The sequence below is a fragment of the Pholis gunnellus genome (assembly GCF_910591455.1).
Source record: "Pholis gunnellus genome assembly, chromosome: 9".
NCBI classification, from domain to species: Eukaryota; Metazoa; Chordata; class Actinopteri; order Perciformes; family Pholidae; genus Pholis; species Pholis gunnellus.
The window spans coordinates 25,794,304-25,815,341 of record NC_136535.1 but is presented as its reverse complement, the minus strand read 5'-3'; the positions used below and the strand labels follow the sequence as shown (position 1 = coordinate 25,815,341).

Genomic DNA, 21,038 nt, shown 5'->3' with positions numbered 1-21,038 from the left:
ATTTATTTTTGTATTAAAGAATATTTCTTTCCAGCAACTGTTACGGAACAGAATGATTGTGTTCATGATGCTGATCGAGAGCTTTTCTGAAAAGGCTTCTGCTTCATTACAAGACTAAACACATGTTGTGCCAGGCACCACGTATATCACCTCATTCACTCCGCGTGCCAGGAGAATAACAGCTCTTTAAAACTGTGAAACAAAGAAATGATCCCGGAAAGTGTCATTTCACACGTTCACCGCCAGGTGGCGCCAGAGGACAGCACCCGCGTCCAGAGCCGCTGAGACGCTCTTAAGCTCCGCAAACAGGTGTCGCTCTTTGCCCGCATTTCATTTCGCACGTGCGTCTCTCAACTTTTTTTCTTGTGCAAAGTGATGAGCAGGGAAATAAGTGAGTGTTAACGTTCTGGTTATTATTATTATGGTGTTTTTTATTCATTTAACAAATGTAATGTCTTTCAAGAAATATATTTTATGGAATACGAAAACACAGAGAGAAATAGATTTAGCTTTACAGTTGGATGGTTCTGGTGCAGGTGCATTAGTTTTAAATGAATGTAAGAAACCAGCTGGCTTTTGTCCCTGTCTGCCTGTCTGTCTGTCTGTCTGTCTGTCTGCCTGTCTGTCTGCCTGTCTGTCCGCTGGTGGAGTCTGGGCGGCGGAATGGGGGGGGGGGGGGGGGGGGGGGTGGGGTGATGCTGCAGCTCCTGTCACATATGCCTGCCGTACAGCAACAATAATATTTGGAGAGTTACAAGTGGCTGCGGTCTGCAGCACAAACCCAGACGCATGACCAATGAGCTCTCTCTCTCTCTCTCCCTCTCTCTCTCGTGCGCGCACGACCCTCAGATGTCGACAGCGCGACTTTAAAAAGCTCAGCAGCTCAGATGAGCCGGTGGTCAGAGTGGAAAACGGTGCACGATGGGAGAGAAGCTGTCAGGGCAGTGCGGATGCTTAGTTCTCTGAGGGACGCACGCGGACACACTCCGTGCCATTGCGCGCAACATCTTCACTGCGTGCGGACGCACCGAGTCTCTGAGTGGGATCTTTACTGAGCACGAGCAACGATGGCTGCGCTCATTAGTTCTCTGATTATCTTTACAAAGTTCCTGCTGTATTTTAAACTAACGCACTGCACGGAGGTGGATTTCTGCGTACCTGTCCGCGTGGATCATCAGAAGCATGACAAGCATCTGCACCGGCGCGCGGAGCAGATGAATGACAGACAGATAGTATTTAGATTAAGTGCATTCAAACAGGAATTCTACCTCCACCTCACGCCGGATTCCAGCTTCCTCGCACCGGGCAGCTCGCTGCCCGTGAGCGGCTCCTCATCATCCGGCGCCTCCTCTGCAGCCGCGGATTTACGGGAATGCTTCTACTCCGGTACCGTCAACGCGGAACCGGACTCAATCGCCGCGCTAAGCCTGTGTAAAGGTCTCCAGGGTGGGTTCTCCTATAACGGCATGGAGTATTTCATCAGCCACACCGGGACCGGAGACGCTGGATACTCTTTCAACGGGACGCACGTCATCCGCCGCTGGATGCGCGCCGCGCACTCGGGCGCAAACTCCACCAGCAGGTGCGGTGTCACACCTGACGCCAACTTCAACGTGTCCCTGGAGAAGTACAAGCACCTGAGCGGACTGGAGATTGATGACTTAGCTGAAACGGTGTTGAAAACCCTGGGGAGGTCAAAGAGGTTCGCCTCCATCCCCAGGTTCGTGGAGGTGCTGGTGGTGGCAGATGAATCTATGGCTGCATTTCACGGTGATGACCTGAAGCATTACCTCATGACCCTGATGTCAGTGGCAGCCAGGCTTTACAAGCACCCCAGCATCCTCAACTCCATAAACATAGTGGTGGTGGACTTCATGGTGATAAAAGAAGCTGACAAGGGACCAAAGGTTTCCACTAACGCAGCGCTGACTCTGCGCAACTTCTGCTCCTGGCAGAAGAAGCAGAATAAACACAGCGACAAGCACCCAGAGTACTGGGACACAGCCATACTGTTCACCAAGCAGGTAAGCAGGTCACACCCAGCTGTCATGTTTCACACTGGTGGTGGAAAGAATAGAATATTGAATAGAATAGAATAGAAAATGCTGTAGTTGTACACAACTTGTGCATGGACGGGTTATGAGACAATGGGCCCCCGGGTGCAGACCAGGAGGCAACCTCTGGTTTTCTAAAATGAAACCAGTGGCAAAGTGTGTTAAAGCTGCATTCTCTCTAGTGTCCACCAGGGGGCGACTCCTCTGGTTGTATAGAAGTCTATGAGAAAATGACTCTACTTCTCTCTTGATTTATTACCTCAGTAAACATTGTAAACATGAGTTTATGGTCTCAATCTCTAGTTTCAAGTCTTCTTCAATACAGCATGATGTTCATTTAGTAAATGATGGTCCATTTAGAGTCAAACAGACCATAAAGCAGGGGATGCTTTAGGGCGGGGCTACACAGTGATTGACAGGTCACTCCTCCTCAGTCCAAATATGGTCACTTCAGTTCACTAGTTGCAAAAAAAACAAAAGGCCAATATGCTGAACTCCACAAAACCAATGGGGGACGTCACCACAACACCCCTTTCTGATGTCCTGTCCATGGAGCAGACCTTTAAAAGCCTGTAAAATATGTTTGCAGTCATTTGATTGACTTTACAACAATAAATATGAACTGTCCCTGTGTTCAGTCATCCATCCATTAACCTGTGTGTTGCTGACTGCGCAGCCCTGCTATAGTCTCCTTCCTTTAGTTCAATGAGTCACTGGAAAAGAGCAGCAGAGCCAGGTCCCTCTGTCTGGTTGTTAATGCCTGCTTTCCATTAGGTCCAGTTTGGTTCTGGCTGTCCATCTGATATGCGGGCTCGCTTCTTGACTGCACAGCGACATGCAAAATCCCTTTAAGGTCAAAAATCACCGTAGTAATGGAGAAGAAGATCCCTTATTTACACTGAGGGCAATTAAATGCAGGAAAGTCCAGGTCCGGCGTTGTTGTCCTTGTAGGGCACAATGGGTGCAGCTGCTGAGATGGAAAAAATCTTGTCATAGGTTATGGAGAGAAAGTGGTGTGGAATACACATGGCTGGCAGAGGGTGCTTGTGGCGTGACTGGGCCTCATCGTAACACTGGGTTAACAAGTTCACCGTCCACTATGTGTTTGTTTTCACTCCGAATAAAGTCATTGTGATGGAACACAAAGACACAGAGGCAAAATCAATTTTAGGTAAGAGGCCATTATCTTCCTGATGACCAAGGAGTCACGGCTATGTTCACTCAAAATTAAATTGTTTACTTTAGATAGATACAGCCATGCTAGCAGCTTCAGAGACTCTCCATGTACTGTAGTGGGAGTCGTGCTTTGAGCTAAATGCTTGCATGCTAACCATAGTCTGTATATAAGAAGTGGATGTAGTCGCCATGACGTCACTCACTGGTTTGTGGATTGCCGTTTTAGCCGTCGCCATCTTGTTTTTTTTGCAACCAGTGAACTGGTAGAGACCTGTCAATCACTGTGTAGCCCCGCCCCTAAAGCATCCCCTGCTTTATGGTCTGTGTGACTCTAAATGGACCATCATTTACTAAATGAACATCATGCTGTATTGAAGAAGACTTGAAACTAGAGATTGAGACCATAAACTCATGTTTACAATGTTTACTGAGGTAATAAATCAAGAGAGAAGTAGAGTCATTTTCTCATAGACTTCTATACAACCAGAGGAGCGTCATGTGAATATCATGGAAGTAGCTGGTCACAAACAGAAGCTCTGGATGAATTGAAATTCTGACCTGATGATGGCGATAGATGAGAATTCAGAGTAGTATGATAATTCAATATAATAATGTATCATCTGTCAATGGACATATATATCGTGATAAAATCAAATATCAAATATCGTGATTCAAAAACGACCTAAATTGATAATAACCAGCACACACTGACTACAAATCCAACAATATGATTGTTTTGCACTAAAGTTCTTTTAAGTAAATGAGAAAATACTGACTTACTTTTCATTTGTCAAGCATTTAATTTAAACAGGAGTTTACAAAACTATTTGGTTATTTCATATAAAGACTATTTATTAACGGAATTACCAGAAAACATGCTATATCGTGATTTATATTGAAAAATAAAATTACCTTTTTTTGGAATGGAGTTTGACCGTATCGCCCAGCCCTAATTCAGAGGATCACCAAAGTTAATTCAATGGATCCTGAGGGAAACATGAATGTCTGTACCCAATTTCATGGCAATCCATCAAACAGTTGTCGAGACAAGAAACAGGGCCATGGGATCAACAGAGTCATTAGGATTCATCCTCTGGGGATCACGAGTGTACTGTATACAATTTCAGGGCTTTCTATCGAAAAGCTGTTGAGATATTTCTGACTGGACCAAATTGGTTACAATTACAAAGTTAATCCCACGACACTAAAAACTGGCAGATATACTTATTGGGGTAAAAGTTGGTTGTGGACTGACCCAGCCAGATGCAGGTGGGACTCATCTCGTCCCTCACAACATCGTTGCTTACCTCTTTAACTAAACACCAAGAGGAATTCTGTGCTGGGCTATCTCTCCCCTGACCCTCTGCCATAATATATTTTAAGAACAGAGCACCAATAAACAAACCATAGTCCCATGTGCTTCGTATTAGTGCTCTTCGCGGTCGGCTCATTCTGTAGCTCAAGGCACAGCCACACAAAACATGTTTGGAAACAAAGACTCCAAGTCTCCAATCGGATTGATCAAGATTTGTATGAAATAACAGTTGAAATGACCGGTTGTGTCTCCAGGATCTCTGCGGGGCCACGACCTGTGATACGCTGGGGATGGCTGACGTCGGGACCATGTGTGACCCGAAGAGGAGCTGCTCCGTCATCGAGGATGACGGCTTGCCCTCCGCCTTCACAGCAGCCCACGAACTTGGTGAGCAAGTTGTGATTTTAGGGGACTGAACACTCACGTTATGCATTTTAGATGCTGATGCTCGTTTGGCCTCCACCAATAGTCACGAATGCAATCTATTGGTTTTCGTGTACATGGACATGAATTGTCCCTCAGCACGACTTCTTCTTCGGTACGACATTACGTTAAAAACAAAACCCACAAACAGTTGGGTTCAGGCAACAAAACCAACAACAATTTGGTTAAGGCAACAAAACCACAACCATAAAACCAGAATGCGGTTAAAGTCCTGTTTGTTGGATCCATCCACCTCCACTCACGCCCAACAATAGTCGTCTTTTTGGATATTATAAAGTATGGCACTTGCACCGACTGTTGCTTAGTCACGTATATGTATTTCATTTGTGTGTCCACCACAACAAGCAACACAAAAAACTGACATTTCGTGTTCATGTACATGAAACCAATAGATTGCAATTTGCAGCTATTTCTATGAACTCAATGACACTTTTGCTGTGGCCTCAGAGGGAGATATGCTCCAGAGCTGCACGTAAGCGCACAATGTCAAATGAATTCTGCTTTGACGGACGTATAATCAGCGTGGAAACTGGCCCAGGCCGACAGTTCTGTAACTTTCATGATGATCTACAGGGCTGTGGTTCTCAGTCCTGGTCCCAGAGCACTTTCAATCCCTGCAACTATTTAAGTTAATTTACCTGATGTTTAAATCACTCCCTCATTAGTCAGGCACAATCAAAACCAGCAGGTCTCTGAGAACAAGGTGGAAATCTGTTTGTGTTGGACGCCACAGCTGCACAACGTGACTCTGCACACTGGCGGCTGCACATGGGAGGCGAGAGATAACAGCTAGACAAATCTGACGGCATGAATTATTGCTCGCGATAACATTATACTAACAAATGTACACTTATCTTTGAACATTCCAGTTAGTCTGTGATGTGAAGGGATAAATGGAGCAAAAGAAATAACAGAACAGAACCCTCGCTGCTCTTTAGGAGACAGTTTGCACTTCAGGCTAAAACGTCCAATCCTCTATAAGAGCATGGTATGCGGTACAGCGTGCTTGAGCGCACACTCATGTATATAATCTGCCAAATTAGGCATGAATTATGGCAGTTGGCGTTGAAATGGCTTTGGGATAGTTATTTTGGGAAATATTCTTATTTGCATATTTTTTTGAGAGAGAGATAAGATTGACAATGTGAAATATTTGTGCACAGTTGATAATTTAAATAAAGATAACTTTTTGTCGTAATTGCTCAAACTGTCAATATAATCTGACAGCTGCACATGAGACAGATTATCTGTGAAAGAAAATCCGGTTCCCATTTGCAAGATTCCAGCCACAGACTGTATACAAGAAGTGGACGAAGTCATGGTGACGTCACCCGTTGGTTTGTGGACTGAAGTTTTGAAGCCTCGAGTTCGGCAATTTGGCCGTCGCCATCTTGGTTTCATTTACTAAATGAACATCATGCTGTATTGAAGAAGACTTGAAACTAGAGATTGAGACCATAAACTCATGTTTACAATGTTTACTGAGGTAATAAATCAAGAGAGAAGTAGAGTCATTTTCTCATAGACTTCTACACAACCAGAGGAGTCGACCCCTGGTGGACACTAGCGAGAATGCAGGTTTAAGGCACTTTAGGAATGACTTCAGGAAGTTGACGCTTGATTCCATCACAGCCCGAGAAAAAGAACCAAACAGAGCCGAGGAGTCTCTTATCACAGCTGTCGATCACTGCTGGTGAAGCTCGTTAACTCCGATCAAACTGTAAAACTAGGCAGCGCCGATCAAATATAAATCCAGATTCTTCTACTGCATTGCTAATTTCTCGTCTCGAATGTTTTCAGAAACATGTTTGCTGCGGCTGATGGGCGGTGCTTGGTTTGGGCTCGACTGTGTTCAACATGGTGGCATACAAACAGCTACATGCTTCCTAAAGTCTTGTTGTCGCAGTGAGGTTGCCAGGTTTCATTCAACCGATTCAGAGGCCAAAATCGACCGTATCTTGCAACTTAGCCGGAGATGCTACAATGAAGTACTGCTCAGATGGATTAACTGTTGTTTGTCATTTTAAAAATACTTTCATGTACAGCTATAAAACCACCAAGATACATTGTGGAAAGCAGACAGTTTAAGGTGTATATTTTTATACTTTGGACAGAGTCTAGCTAGCTGTTTACAATTTAAATGCTAAGCTAGGCTAGCTAAGCTGGCTCCAGCTTCTTACTTAACCCACAAACATGAGATTGATATCAGTTATCTTAAAATCATGAACTATTCTTTTCGATTTTTGTTTCTAAAATTCTTGTTAAATAGCTAACATGAGCAGATATTGATTGCTCTAACGTTTAGCTGTTTCATGGTGAGTGTACATGCTGTTATTTGGACAAAACATCTTTTTTCTCTATTAATCTGTAATTTAGGCTGACGTTATGTTTGCAGTTTAACTCAAAAATCTCCTTGTTTCAGCTTTAAACGACCGTCTTTAGTCTGTGAAAATAAATGTAAAAGCAGCTGAAGTTGAACACTGATATCCTACTGTTTCAATAAAACCTAATGGGTGGTATTAAACGTGTATTCTGCAGTTTGACAAACTGTCTCGTTAAGGCAAATCCTATTCATAATACAAGTGACATTTCTTTTTTTTTTTTCAAATTATAATCAGTGGTTGAGGCTTTAAAAGAAGCGAGACCCCTGAAACCAGATGCACAAGTAACTCCCGGGGCCCCCAGAGAGGAATTGGTTTACACTGTCCTCATATATGTTAAGTCATTTCCTCCCAAAATGGTCCTGTTCCATGATTGAAAAACACTGTTTTTTTTTTCTTTTGGAAAGTACTTCATGTTCGTATTTAAGGAGTGAAATGATTTCCTTGGGAACTAAATTCCCCCGTCAGGCCCGGTTTAGAACATGGACGTACGCCACGCTGTATGTTCCCATGCATAGCTGCATTCCTGTCTGCTATGACATCAGCTTCAAATCAGTCCAGTTTGCTTTGCCTCATACTTACATGTGTGTTGAGGTGTCTGGTAAAAAGTTTCTCTTTTTGTTTAATCAACCAGGACAAACGTGTTAAAACAGAGGGTCAGTCTCAGAAACATTTCAAGAATCAGACCTTTTCTTTCCCTCAAAAATCTGGAAAACCTTCAAAACTAGTCGATTAAACTGCTGTAACGTCTTTGCTCTCTAGCATCAGCAGAAATGTCCCAAACTCTGCAGCTAAGATATTGACTCAGACATGACCACGTCTGCTCCTGGCTTACTTTCACCAGCTTCCTGATGCTTTTAAAATTGATTTTGATCAATCAGATCTCTTATTGCCAATTTAGCCTGAGATCCTTGGATGCGTCGAACTTGTAGTACCGAGCTGTCCTGATTCTTACATAAAGGTGACGGAGTCTTTGCAGTCAGGGCTCCTAGACTGTGGAATGGTCCAGCCCAGTATCACGGCAGTTTCATGTACATGAACACGAATTGTCTGTTTGTTTGTTTTTTGTCTGTCAGTATGAAAACAATGCCAATGGAAGGTCAAGTAGGATCCTTATTGGTACACAAATTAAATGCATCTACGTGACTAAGAAACAGTCAGAGCAAGTGACGCACTTTATAATATCCCAAAAAAAATGATAATTGTTGGTCGAGAGGGGAGGTGGATCCAACAAACAGACGAAGACTTGTTCAACACCGCGTAGTGGTTTTATGGTCGTGGTTTTCCCAAAACTTTACTTTGTGGTTTTGTTGCCTAAACCCAACTGTTGGTTTTGTTGCCTAAACTTAACTTTTTGTTTTTACTACTTAAAAAACGACTTGGCTCTAACAACCTTCTGTCTGTCCCCCCCTCGTCCCTCAGGACACGTCTTCAACATGCCCCACGACAACGTGAAGGCATGCGAGGAGGTATTTGGGAAACTAAAGGACAACCACATGATGTCTCCCACACTGATTCAGATCGACAGGAGCCGGCCCTGGTCCGTGTGCAGCGCCGCCATCATTACCGAGTTCCTGGACAGAGGTCATGGTTAGTAAACACTTCCTGTACACGTCTCTGGACTCACTAATTCTGTCCAGGCTTCGTGCTCTCAGCTGGTTGTAATCTAAGTGTGCTCACAAAAAAAAGACCTTGGCTCTATTCGGTCTCGGTTATATTTGTAATTTCAATATCGGTTTCAAATTGGAAGAGATCACATATACTTATTTTATGTTTTACTCTGATATAAAGAAATAATCATGTTATTTTTTTTTTGTGAACATACAGTATTTATTTGGATGAAAACAGTTTTTGCTTCTTGGCTCAGCCGACTGTTAATTCGTGCCTAATCCTCACCAAATGTTTTGGGAATAGAAGTCTAAGTAGTTATATGCAGAGTCAACTCTTTCAAACACACGTCACAGTAAATAATACAGTGAAATCCAATAGCAAGAGGACAACACCTGATAACAGCATAATATCAACTAAACACCATGTAGAAGTTGACAATCAATCAATAATAAAGACTTTTGTAGCAAAATGTGATGACAAACTGCATTTCGCTGCATGACTGTGTTGTACAATGTCAATAAATAACCTTGTAAATGTAGATTTTCAACGGTCTTGGCAAGTTCAATCAATATCTGTGAACATGAGCTGCTCTCTCTCAAAACCAGAAACCAGAAAAGGAAGTATGAAGTATCACGTATCATGTGGAGCTGCTTCATAGACAATGAATGGGAGACTGATTTTGTGTTTCTGTAACCAGAGGAGCTTTAGTGTATCGTATTATATGTACTTTACACTCTACTATTCACCCGGCTGCTCTAAGTGTCGTCTATAACATCTTTTATTCATTGTCTATGGCCACACATCCATGTTACACACTTTATACGAGTTGTTCATGTTTACTAAACACCCTTTAAAGCTGCACTTACCTACTCGCTTTTTTATATGAATAAATCGCTATTTAAATATGTCGATCACTATTTAACGTGACAGCGATCACCTGTGGCGATGCAGCTTTGTTCAGCTCATTGTTTTGGTTTTCTGGCCGACAACTTTCAAGTTCTTGGCTCAGTCGCACCAACTTTGTTTCTTGCCACAGCAGGCAGCTGTTTTTACCACAAAAAGCTCAGACGGAAAAAAAAACAGGAGAAAGTTATTGTTTATCTGCCAAACTTAGTGGAACGTTTAGCAGAGTTTCATCTTGGGAGTTGATGAGGACCAAAACAGATGGTGAATGTGACTGACTTTCAGCAGGTGCCCAGAAACACAACAGGCCCGCCCCCAGACACACATATGTGGACACAGCTGACTTCTGGTCTGTTTGGTTGGTGGACGCCAACGTCTGACCGATAGAAAACGTTTGTTTGATGGACGCAACGTCTGGCCGATTTCCACTTGTACAGCAGTTGTCACGTCATAGCAGACCTGTTGAAGAAAAAGGAATATTTTCTCTAACAGACAAGTTCATGATGAAATTAGGAAATAATTGATCCCAAAGCACATTAAAACCTAAATGACCTTACATGGGATCTGCATCATGAACAACAACATGCAGCACGCAGCTCATTCCTCACAGCTTCGGGCGAAGCTCCGGGAAACGCTTGCGAATGACACAAGGACAGAATCTCTTACGTCATATGCTGATCAGAGCTAAAAAAAGAAAAAAAGAAAAGGCCATTTTTGATGTAATATGAGTATATTGTTTCGTATTGTGGTGTTGTCACATCCAGATATAAAGTAACTATTGTACAGTGGTAGACGAGAGCAGAGAGAATAAGTCTCAACAGAAACGTGAAACACTTTGTGGCAGAATTACGCTGGAGTTCAATGAAGTGTATCCCAGGAAGTATTTCTTCCTTGAGATGTAATTTCATATGCTGATGATGACAGAGTATCCGCTTCCAGTATCCACGTTCAATAAAACATTCCAAAGTGTATTAATATATTACTCTGCTTGTTCTCCTCAGTGGCTCCTTCATGCCAAGTCTTTTTCTGTCTGTGTGTAAACTCTAATAAGTGACTGTCGACCAGCCCACTTACTTTAACAAGCAAATGAGCATTGACTAAGTTTAACACGGCTGTCTGTTCTACATGAGTCATGTGGTTAATCTAAACATTATCTGGTGCCTGCACGGTCTCATATCGACAGCTTGCGTTCTGGCTTCGTGCAGACTGAAGAAAAAGTTACTGAACATTCAGTACCAACAGTTTAAAGCTCATACATGAGCATTCTTTTAATGTTATAATCCATCGTTTTATAGTCCTGCAGCTTTGCACAACCTGCAGTCAACATTACCTTAAATGGACGAGCCAGAGCAGCCGTCTGATGCGCAACAGTTTGAAGGAGCAAACTTCATTCTGCACTCCTCCCACTTGATGATGAACATAGTTTGTTTTAGTCTTTTAGGGGTTTTAAGGGTTGGTAATCTTCTTCAAAAACACTTTTTGTTATATTTGTTGAAATTCTCAATACATCTCGACAGCAATCAATCGGTCAAACGCTTTGACCAAAGAAAAAGGTGTCTGTGGCTGTTGCAGGACTAACAGCAGCCATGTTGGTTGTTTACATTCATATCATAATTTGGGGGGAGTGGCTTCAGAGGAAGGCCTGACAGGATGGACTAACAACGTTCTCGCTACATTTAACAACTTTTGAAGCTCGTGCTGCTCGCTACTTTCATTGGAGAAGAGTTGGCAACACTGGGCTGGGTTTTTAGGTTGGATTATTTAAAACAATCTAGTTTACTCTTGTTATTCCTCAACATCATCAACCCAAGCTTTAATATTCTTTAAGATTCTTTAATATTTATGGACGGGTGAATCACAAAATGCTGTGGTAGTAGAGTTAATTGAGTTAATTGTTTTATTTAGATGTTTAATTTCTCCTTAATGCTACATTTATTGATTTATTGGCCACATGGCTGCAGTGCAACAAGCTGTAAACAAAACATTGACATATTACCACATTATTAAGTTAATATGGCGAACAGGTTAGCAAACAGCAGCATTTTGTTTCCAATAATCCCCTTTCCTTTAGCTACTGTAGGTTTCGTTCTCCTTCAACTCCCGAGGGAAGTATCTGGATCTTTACCACCTGCTGGTTTGCTGTTTGGTGCTAAACATGTAGCGATAAGCAGGTTTATGAGCTTCTGCACTGAAAACAGTTGCCTGCTGCTGGAAACGAGCTGCAGCAAAGTAAAGTTGCGAGCCTTGAAACCAAAACATTGAGCTGAAAGTTGCACAAACTACATGTAGAGCTGAGGCAAAACGAGACAATATGCTGTGGGTTCGTCAAGCAACACCTTTCATATTAAATACAAAAATATAAATTGGTGCTTTTAAGGTTTTCAATGTGAATGCTGTCTAATTGGTTGTAATATTGTTGGTTTGTGTCTTCAGGAGACTGTCTGCTGGACCAGCCACAAAAGCAGCTGTCTCTCTCAGACAACCTGCCCGGTTCCAGCTACAGCCTGCACCGCCAGTGTGAGTTGGCCTTCGGCCCCGGCTCCAAGCCCTGCCCGTACATGCAGCCCTGCTCCAAGCTGTGGTGCACCGGGAAGGCCCGCGGCCAGCTGGTCTGCCAAACCCGACACTTCCCCTGGGCGGACGGCACCGGCTGCGGCAACGGCAAGGTCTGCTACCGAGGAGCCTGCACGGATAAGAACAACACCATGCACATCAAGGTGATTGTGTGCAGAGAGCGAGCCCGGTCCTGATGGTGGTTGTTTTTTTTCTTAATCACAGATTGATGTACCGTTTTGCCTGTCTTTTCTTTTGTCCCAGGTGGATGGCCGGTGGGGGAAGTGGGGAGCATTCGGAGGTTGTTCCCGGAGCTGTGGTGGCGGAGTTCAGCTGGCCAAGAGGGAGTGTGACAACCCCGTTCCTGAGAATGGAGGCAAATACTGCTACGGCCTTCGCGTCAAATATCGCTCCTGTAACCTCAACACTTGTCCTGAAACAGGTACACTAGTCTCTGTTTGAGTACGTTCACACAGCAAGACACACTTTCAGGGCTGTGACCATTCAACAAAAAACATGTTCCCCAAACAGTGATTGTACAATTAACTTTGAAGAAGTTGAAGCAACCAAAAACAAGTGAGCAAAATTGTAAGGAATGAATGAAACTGTGTGTCTATCGGTCCTAATGTAAAAAAAAGGTAACTAGCTTCCAACCTGCAGACCCTTTTACAGCCAACAATCATCTAAAATAAGCGTGTGCATGTTATCAACTTTAATGTTGTTTTGGCCCGGCCATCCAGATGAATTATCAAGCTTTAAACATTTGATTTGAAACTGTTACCAGCATCAAGATGTCTGCTTGTTGCATGTTGGGTTGTCAGAATCAATCTTCCAAAAGCGGTTCTACAGTTCAGACAACGATCACGACCGCTTCAGGGCAACAGGTGTTTCAGCCAAATGCATGGTTGTCATAGTAACTTACTGTATTATTCTAAGATAATAAGCACAGATGACACTTGCGTACGTCATCATTGTTTACAAACTGTAAAAGGGTCTATAGTAGTAACGTAACCTAGCATTACCTCCAAACCACAAAGTTAAATCAAAGGGTTCCAGGATATGTCAAGAAAAGCCACATTTCATGACTGACTCGTCCGCTGGAGGATTTGGATCTGGATGAATGTTAAAAGTGAAGTTTGAAAATGCGAACAATTATGTAAGCTATGGAGCTATGGACCCCGTTTGCCAGTCTGCCAGAACAGTGTTTGACATCAACTCTTAGAGTTAACGTTAGCTTGATTAGCTCGCTAGCTAAAAGTTGCTGTTGTCTACCTCTGTTTGAATTCAAGGACCTGTTTTTTGGGAAAAATTTCAAAATTTTCAAATCTGCCGCCATCACCTTTGAAAAATGTACATAATGTTCTGCAAGAACAGAAAGAACAAAGTGAGTGGTCAACTGCAAAACTGCAACCACATCCTGTAAGAGGTCAACAGTGTTGTTGAGTTGTCAATCTAATGGGAGGTTTTTGGTTTTTTTCTTCTCCAGGTCAGAGTTTCCGCGAGGAGCAGTGTGAAGCGTTCAATGGTTTGAACCTGAACACCAACAGACTGGGCTCCACTGTGGTTTGGGTTCCTAAATATTCGGGCATCTCTCCCAAGGACAAATGCAAGCTTATCTGCCGCGCCAATGGGACCGGGTACTTCTACGTCCTCGCTCCAAAGGTACGTAGCTGATTTAATATGTTAACTATTCCTCAGAGTGGCCACAACATCAAATCTGTTTTAGTAATGAACTCTTTTTCTAATCATTGAAAAACATGGAATAAGTTCAAGAACATAGATTATTTTGATCATATTTATCATATATTTGCATTAGGAAAGTACAGAAACTACTTCTAGCCAAACAAGCTATTGAGTACTTGATAACTGCTGGCTGCAGTGCACGTTGTTACAGCCTGTAGACGATGCGTAGAGTAATGCTGTTAGCTTTTATTGCTATGAATAAAACATACCTCCGGTTCTGAAAGGTGAAGCCAATGCTGCAGAGTCTTAAACCTGCATTCTCTCTAATGTCCATCAGGGGGCGAAAACCAAAGTCCTGCCACACTTAGATCTGTATATAACGCTAAGACCGTAGACTGTCACAATGTCATTTATTGGTTTGTGTACTGCAGTTTTGAAGTATTGAGTCTGGCATTTTGGCCATCGAGGAGGAGTGACGTAGAGACGTTGTATACATCTCTGGTAGAGGTCTATTTGACTCTACATGGACCATAATTTACTAAATGAACATCATGCTGTATTGAAGAAGACTTGAAACTAGAGATTGAGACCATAAACTCATGTTTACAATGTTTACTGAGGTAATAAATCAAGAGAGAAGTAGAGTCATTTTCTCATAGACTTCTATACAACCAGAGGAGTCGCCCCCTGGTGGACATTAGAGAGAATGCAGCTTTAACACATGAAGCTTTGGCTTCACTTTTCAGAACCGGAGGTTGCCTCCGAGACGGGATTTATATTCTGAGCTAAGTGTGTATCAACTGTTGTACTCACTAATGCAATCTGAACTCTTTGTCACTGAACACCTCATCGTGAGTCAAAAGCTCACAGGAGGTGTAGTTGAAACTTTCATAGAAGCAGCTCTCTGTTCACAAAGGTTTGGCGTGTCACTGCCTGGTGTGATTTGTTCCTTTATTCCTAAGTGAGAGGTGATATGTTGGTGCCTTAATAGAGAGCGGTGAGAGTGGTGAGAAAGGGAAATATGCAGGGACAGTATCACCTCACAGCTGTGGCTTGTCAGCAACTATTTATGCAACCAGAAAGGAAACAAGCTTGTAGCAGCGATGCTGTCCAACATCTCGTTTACACTAACGTTCACTGTACACTCCCTCTGGTGATACTTTTCACTTTCTATTTATGTACCACTTTGGTTCATTATGTTTGTTTAGTTAGAAGAATAAAGTATTTTTTGGTGGAGCACATATGTGGCAAGTCTCGCTCTTTCCTTCCCTCTTGTTGTTGTTCTTGCTTACATGTTATTCACCTTTAAGATGTAATGTCTTGAAACCCTGCAGGTGGTGGACGGGACGCCCTGCTCTCCCGACACCTCGGCTGTATGCGTTCAAGGAAAATGCATCAAGGCGGGCTGCGATGGCAAGCTAGACTCAAGCAGGAAGTTTGACAAGTGCGGCGTGTGTGGCGGTGACAACCAGGGCTGCAAGAAGGTCTCGGGAATGTTCACCAAACCTGTGTAAGTAGCACGCCGGCACCCGCCGTACCGCTCTTTAGTGTTGCGTCTCGGTCGACGCAGAGGTGAACTTTATGTTGCGGTGATCAGGTTTGCAATGGAGATGTCTTTGCTGTCTGTGTGTTACTGAAAAGGAAGAAATAACTAAATGTGATCTTCACCCTCAACAAGTATAGAGGTATAAATGGACGACACTTAGGTCACACGTAGGCCCCGATCACACCGAGAGGCAAAACAGCTGATGAGCTGGTGAAGCAGAAATTATATAGTTAATTGTAATAAAAAAACGCTAATATCAATGATCTACCGGTATCAAAACAGGAAGTCAGTGGTAAGGTTGTAAAGCTTGATTTGGTTGATTTGGTTGGCTGCCTCCGGTAAAGTTTGACGTAGACGAGCGGTGCGACTACGCGCCTGGTGCTGAAAAATATTTTTACTTTTATGCACGTCAAAAAAACGCCTGAAAAACAAAAGAAAAACAGTCGTTTTGCAGCCGCTCATCTCGGTGTGATCGGCCCTTTCGGCAGTGTGTTCTTTTAGTATGCAGTGATTCCCAATATTTTCATGGAAATAAATCTGCTTTATTCAGAACGCTAATGAGAAATGGTTTGAGGAAAGTTTAGCTGACTATATCTGGCTCTAAATTAAGAATTCCAATACGTTATTTCCATCGTCTAAGAAAGTTCAATCAATATTTCCGAACATGAGCTACTCGAAGCCAGAAACCACCAAGTCTCATGTCCTTTTGTATAAAGACTGGAGCTGCTCCATAGACAATGAATAGGAGACTGATATTGTTTTCTTTTTTAAAATCCAATTCCCAAGAGTTTTTAGAAGCGTTTCTTTGACATCTGTCACTCGTGTGTCTTTTTTAAGCTCAACTGACAAGAGGTGTCGTGTTTCCATAGTAGTATCGGTTCTATCGGTGTAGTATTGCAAGGACAAGTACATGAGTACAGTACCGGGCCCAATACCGATATCGTTGCATCCCTAGTCTCTGGAATCCTTTACATTGATGATCTTTAACCATACATTAAGTACATTTTAAGTTCTATTTACATCCATTGTCTTGAAAGACTAATGAGTAGCCATTCAGCATCATTAATGCTCTTCATCTCCACGCTTTTCTTTTTAGTCACGGCTACAACTTCGTGGCGATGCTGCCCGTCGGAGCTTCCAACATCGACGTCCGTCAGCGCGGCTACCGAGGGATGGTCAGCGATGAGAACTACTTAGCGGTGAAGAACCGCCACGGCAAGTACCTGCTGAACGGCAACTACGTGGTGTCGGCCGTGGAGCGCGACCTGCTGGTGAAGGGCAGCTTGATGCGCTACAGCGGCACCTCCACATCCGTTGAGATTCTTCAGTCCACCCGACCGCTGCAGGAGCCTCTGACTGTGGAGGTGCTGTCTGTGGGGAAGATGACTCCTCCCAGGGTGCGCTACTCCTTCTACATCGCCAAGGAGAGCAAGGAGGAAAAGACTCTGCGGAAAGAGGATAAAAGCCACGCGGCGCACAACAGCGTCCTGGCAGACAGCAACAGGGTGGAGGCCAAGAAGCAGATGATGAGTAAGAGGCCGGTCAGTCACTGGGTGACAGGAAGTTGGGACTCGTGCACAGTGACTTGCGGGAACGGTCTGCAGAAGAGAGAGGTGCACTGCCAGAGCACGGAGGGGCGTCCGGCGGTGGACTGTGACGGCACCGACAGGCCTGTCACGGTGAGAACGTGTGGGGATTCGTGCCCCATGTGGGACGTCGGGACCTGGTCTCACTGCTCCAAGTCATGCGGAAGGGGCTTCAAAAGGCGGCCGGTGCGCTGCTTGACAGAGAACGGCCTGAATCTACCCAGAGACCACTGCTCTGGGAGGAGGAAGCCTCAGGAGCTGGACCTCTGCAATCTGAAGCCATGTTAAAGCAGACACAGATACCAGCCCAGGGACTTATTTTTGTCAAATTGACGATTTGACTCGAACCTTCACGCCTGAATCTGCGTGATAATGATCCCACGGCTGCGTTGGTTGGAAACACTCTCCAATGCTGCCCGAAGGGGCGTCTGCTACACCGAAGAAATCCAACGGAGACGGAGAGGGTCTCCCTCCATTGTTTAAAAAAGACAGACATCTGTTTAGACAGGAGAGCTGTCTTCTTGTAAACTGTCAAACCATCTGCCTCAGGTTTGACTCACGGTTGGTCTACCTCTACCAGGACAGATGCCTGAGCATGTACAGAGTCACGGAGGAGCAAAGATGCAGAGACAGTGATCACACACGTCTGCAAACAAACGTGGTTTATTGGTATCGTTACTCGCATGGGATGACCTCGCAAAAGCAAAAGAGAACTGAAAGTCCAGGACAAAAAACAGAGGAAGCGCGGTGAGGTATAACCTCAGAATCTCACCTGTGAATTGACATTTTTCACTGAAAAACTTCTCAAAATGTGAAACACAGTACTGTATCACTCAAGCAACATCCAAGACCTGATGGGTCCATGCAGTTTCTACATCGTATTGTTGTTTTATTTGTTCTTGATTCAGTGCTATTGGTGGTTTTCTGATACAGAATAATCTAGGGCTGCAAACAACTAATTGCAAATTTTGCCGTTGATCAGTTGGATCTATGTAACGATCCACGCCTTGGTAACGTCTCCGTCGGGCAGTCAACCAGCCGCTGCTTTTGTAGCTCACGTGCTGAATTATGGGAAATGACGCCGTCTCCATCTCTGGAGTAAATATTTGAAAAGTACAGAGGCAAACACAAAGATTACAAGTTATAATTTAAAAAACATAGTAATGGACAGATATACTCAGTTTTCTCTACGTTTTGTGATGGATCACTGATGATGCTGTTGTAACGCTAACCCCTGATAAAGCTAACGTCTGGCTTCACTGGTCCATCACAAAATGTAGAGAACAACAGACAGAAAGTACGTGTTTTTTAGATTTACAACCTGTAATCGTGTGTTTGTCCGTCAAAATGGACAAATCTGCCGGAGATTTAGCCAACGCTTATTAACTGAAATAAAGTCGGAGAGACACTTGAGTATCATTTCATAGATTTAGAAGAAAACATTCCAAATGTGTCCCAGTTGCAGTTTTATGTGAATGACATCAGCGGACAGGAAGTAAACATGGACCCAAGCTGTTGCCTAGCAATACAATTTTGTTGTAAAGGTCTATAGAGTTGACGTTATGGAGTCTGAAGTGAATCCTTAAAATCTTCACAACTGAATAAACATAAGCAAGTTCAAATAGACTAGAATAAAAAGCAGTAGACACTAAAATATAAATAAAAATTAAGAATAATACAAATGATTTTCAGTGCACGGCTGCGTTGGGGATGTCTAGTAAAAGAACACTGTACAAACATATAAGGGATAAGTAATGTATTAATAATTAATCAAAGTAATAATGTAACAGATTAATCGATTATCAAAAAAGTAGAAAAAAAAGCCAAAATTAACAATAAATCCTTCGCACTCGATCAGCCCATATTAATGACTTCTTGTGACCAAAAAAGTAGAAATGTTTTTATAAGTGTAAAAATAGTTCAGACCTAAGATGTTCCATATTGTATTCAGTGAATGTTTCTGTGGTTCAAACGTACTGCGTCTTTGTCTGTTCTGAGTAAAAAAACAAAACCGACCAACGCTCAGCTGTTGGTTCTCTGTTGCCAAAGAATGATAACTTTTGAAAAGCCTTCGTACGGTGAGAGACACCTCTCTGAGCTGGTTTCTGTCTGCTACAACATGTGCTCCGTAAATCACTGTCTTCTTTGGAAAATTGTAAAACCAAAAGGGGACAAATCAATATTTGATATTTTTTTGGTGTCATAATGTCGCCCCCTAGTTTTATATTAATTTGATTGATCCTGATAACTATCCGCCTCTTTAGATGGAGACCATTCAAACAAACAAATCAAACAAACGTCAGCGTTCAACCACAAACAACCACATCACCTTTCCGGCTAAAGTCTCCTTCTTATAGAACTTACAAACATGAACACACAATGTATTAGTTTTTTGAAAATAAAAAACCAAAGATAGTTTAAGCTGATTTGATGCAAAACAATTACTTATTTTGTTCATTAATTTAAAAAATGAAAAACCTTCAACAGTTGTTCGTTGGCCATAATTCTTATTTAACCTTTAAGGCACTCAAATACTGCCATATAGGCAATAATACATAAATACATACCAAAAATATATTTAAATAAATTAAATATTTCCACAGATATACCCGACTTCAGTTTAACTCTCGTCTGAATCACAATAATCTAGGCATTCAAAGTGCTAAATTAAAACACAGTTTTAAGGCCATTAAAATGGATTGTTCGAGTATCGCTTTGTGTTTGCTGTGTTTCGCTGGATAAAAACATGTTGGCTAGTATTATTCCCTCAACCCTCACAGGCTTCTGCTGGGAAGCTGCTTCATCGCCTCACCCTTAATGAGCAGACATTCTGCATCGCGCCAGCATATCATTGTATGCACATCATTCATTTATAGAATCATCAGTAGTTATCCATTTTTAGTGAGCTGTTTCGGAAATCTTCTCTATGAAACACATCAGAGGTGAAATTAAAGGGAAAATCCACCCTGAAACACAATCAGAGACGTATTGCTGTGCTTTGCATCATGGGATTGTTTTCCTTCCATTGGTTACTGCACTTGGTTAATGAGCATTGTTACATAGAAAACACATCGGCAGTCTTAAAAATGAAGTCTGTCTGGACCATTTTACATGTTTACCAAATTCACTGACAGAAGACAATTCAACATTTCTTGAGATCCAAACCTTCAACACTTCCAATTTCACACTTCAATGCATCAGACACTGCGGAATACTAGATAACTATTTTTAAACCTTTTAAACCGACAATGCAACACGTCCTTCAACAGAAAATTGAATTACTTTCCTGTCTGATTCTGTTCAGAGGACCAATTCTGCCGTCTAAAAAGATTGTACAGTTAGTTTTTCTTTTTTTTCACATCATGTACAGTTGATGTTATTTTTTATCAGTTGTGTTTTGTATTGTATACTATGTATACATTCATCTAGCTGTATAAAATAAAGTATATATATATATATATATAAGAATATGCTGAATCATGATTCAGGTTTTCAAGCAGTATAGACATTGAAATGTTACTTTCCTACTGTCAGTCTGTTCATTATATTTGGATGACGGACTGGATGGACATCTGTTGTCTCTTGAATGTCTCCCTTTGCTCCAGCAGATTTCTGCTGTCCCATGCAGTCTTTCCATCACATGAGAAGAGACAGTCTTGAAACCTCAGCTCTTCTCCAACCGAAGCCCGACCGCAGATGAAAACACGTTCATTCATCCACTTTGGTATTCTGCTGACTCAAGCTGTGCTGTGAAAACACACCCAGTTTGGCCAGCAGCTGCCCAGT

The 21,038-nt window shown here is 42.6% G+C and overlaps 1 protein-coding gene across 1 annotated transcript; it reads left to right on the top strand.

Moving 5' to 3' along the window:
- Nucleotides 1–1,067: 1,067 nt before the first annotated feature.
- Nucleotides 1,068–20,700, top strand: LOC306701432 (A disintegrin and metalloproteinase with thrombospondin motifs 15-like; the record flags this gene model as incomplete). The annotated part of the gene is made up of 8 exons (XM_079166738.1): nt 1,068–2,024; nt 4,800–4,932; nt 8,793–8,960; nt 12,318–12,601; nt 12,702–12,879; nt 13,924–14,099; nt 15,455–15,630; nt 16,763–20,700. 8 exons carry the CDS (start codon nt 1,068–1,070, stop codon nt 17,538–17,540), a joined length of 2,850 nt encoding a protein of 949 aa, XP_079022864.1. The 3' UTR covers nt 17,541–20,700.
- Between the last annotated feature and the right edge of the window lie 338 nt (nt 20,701–21,038).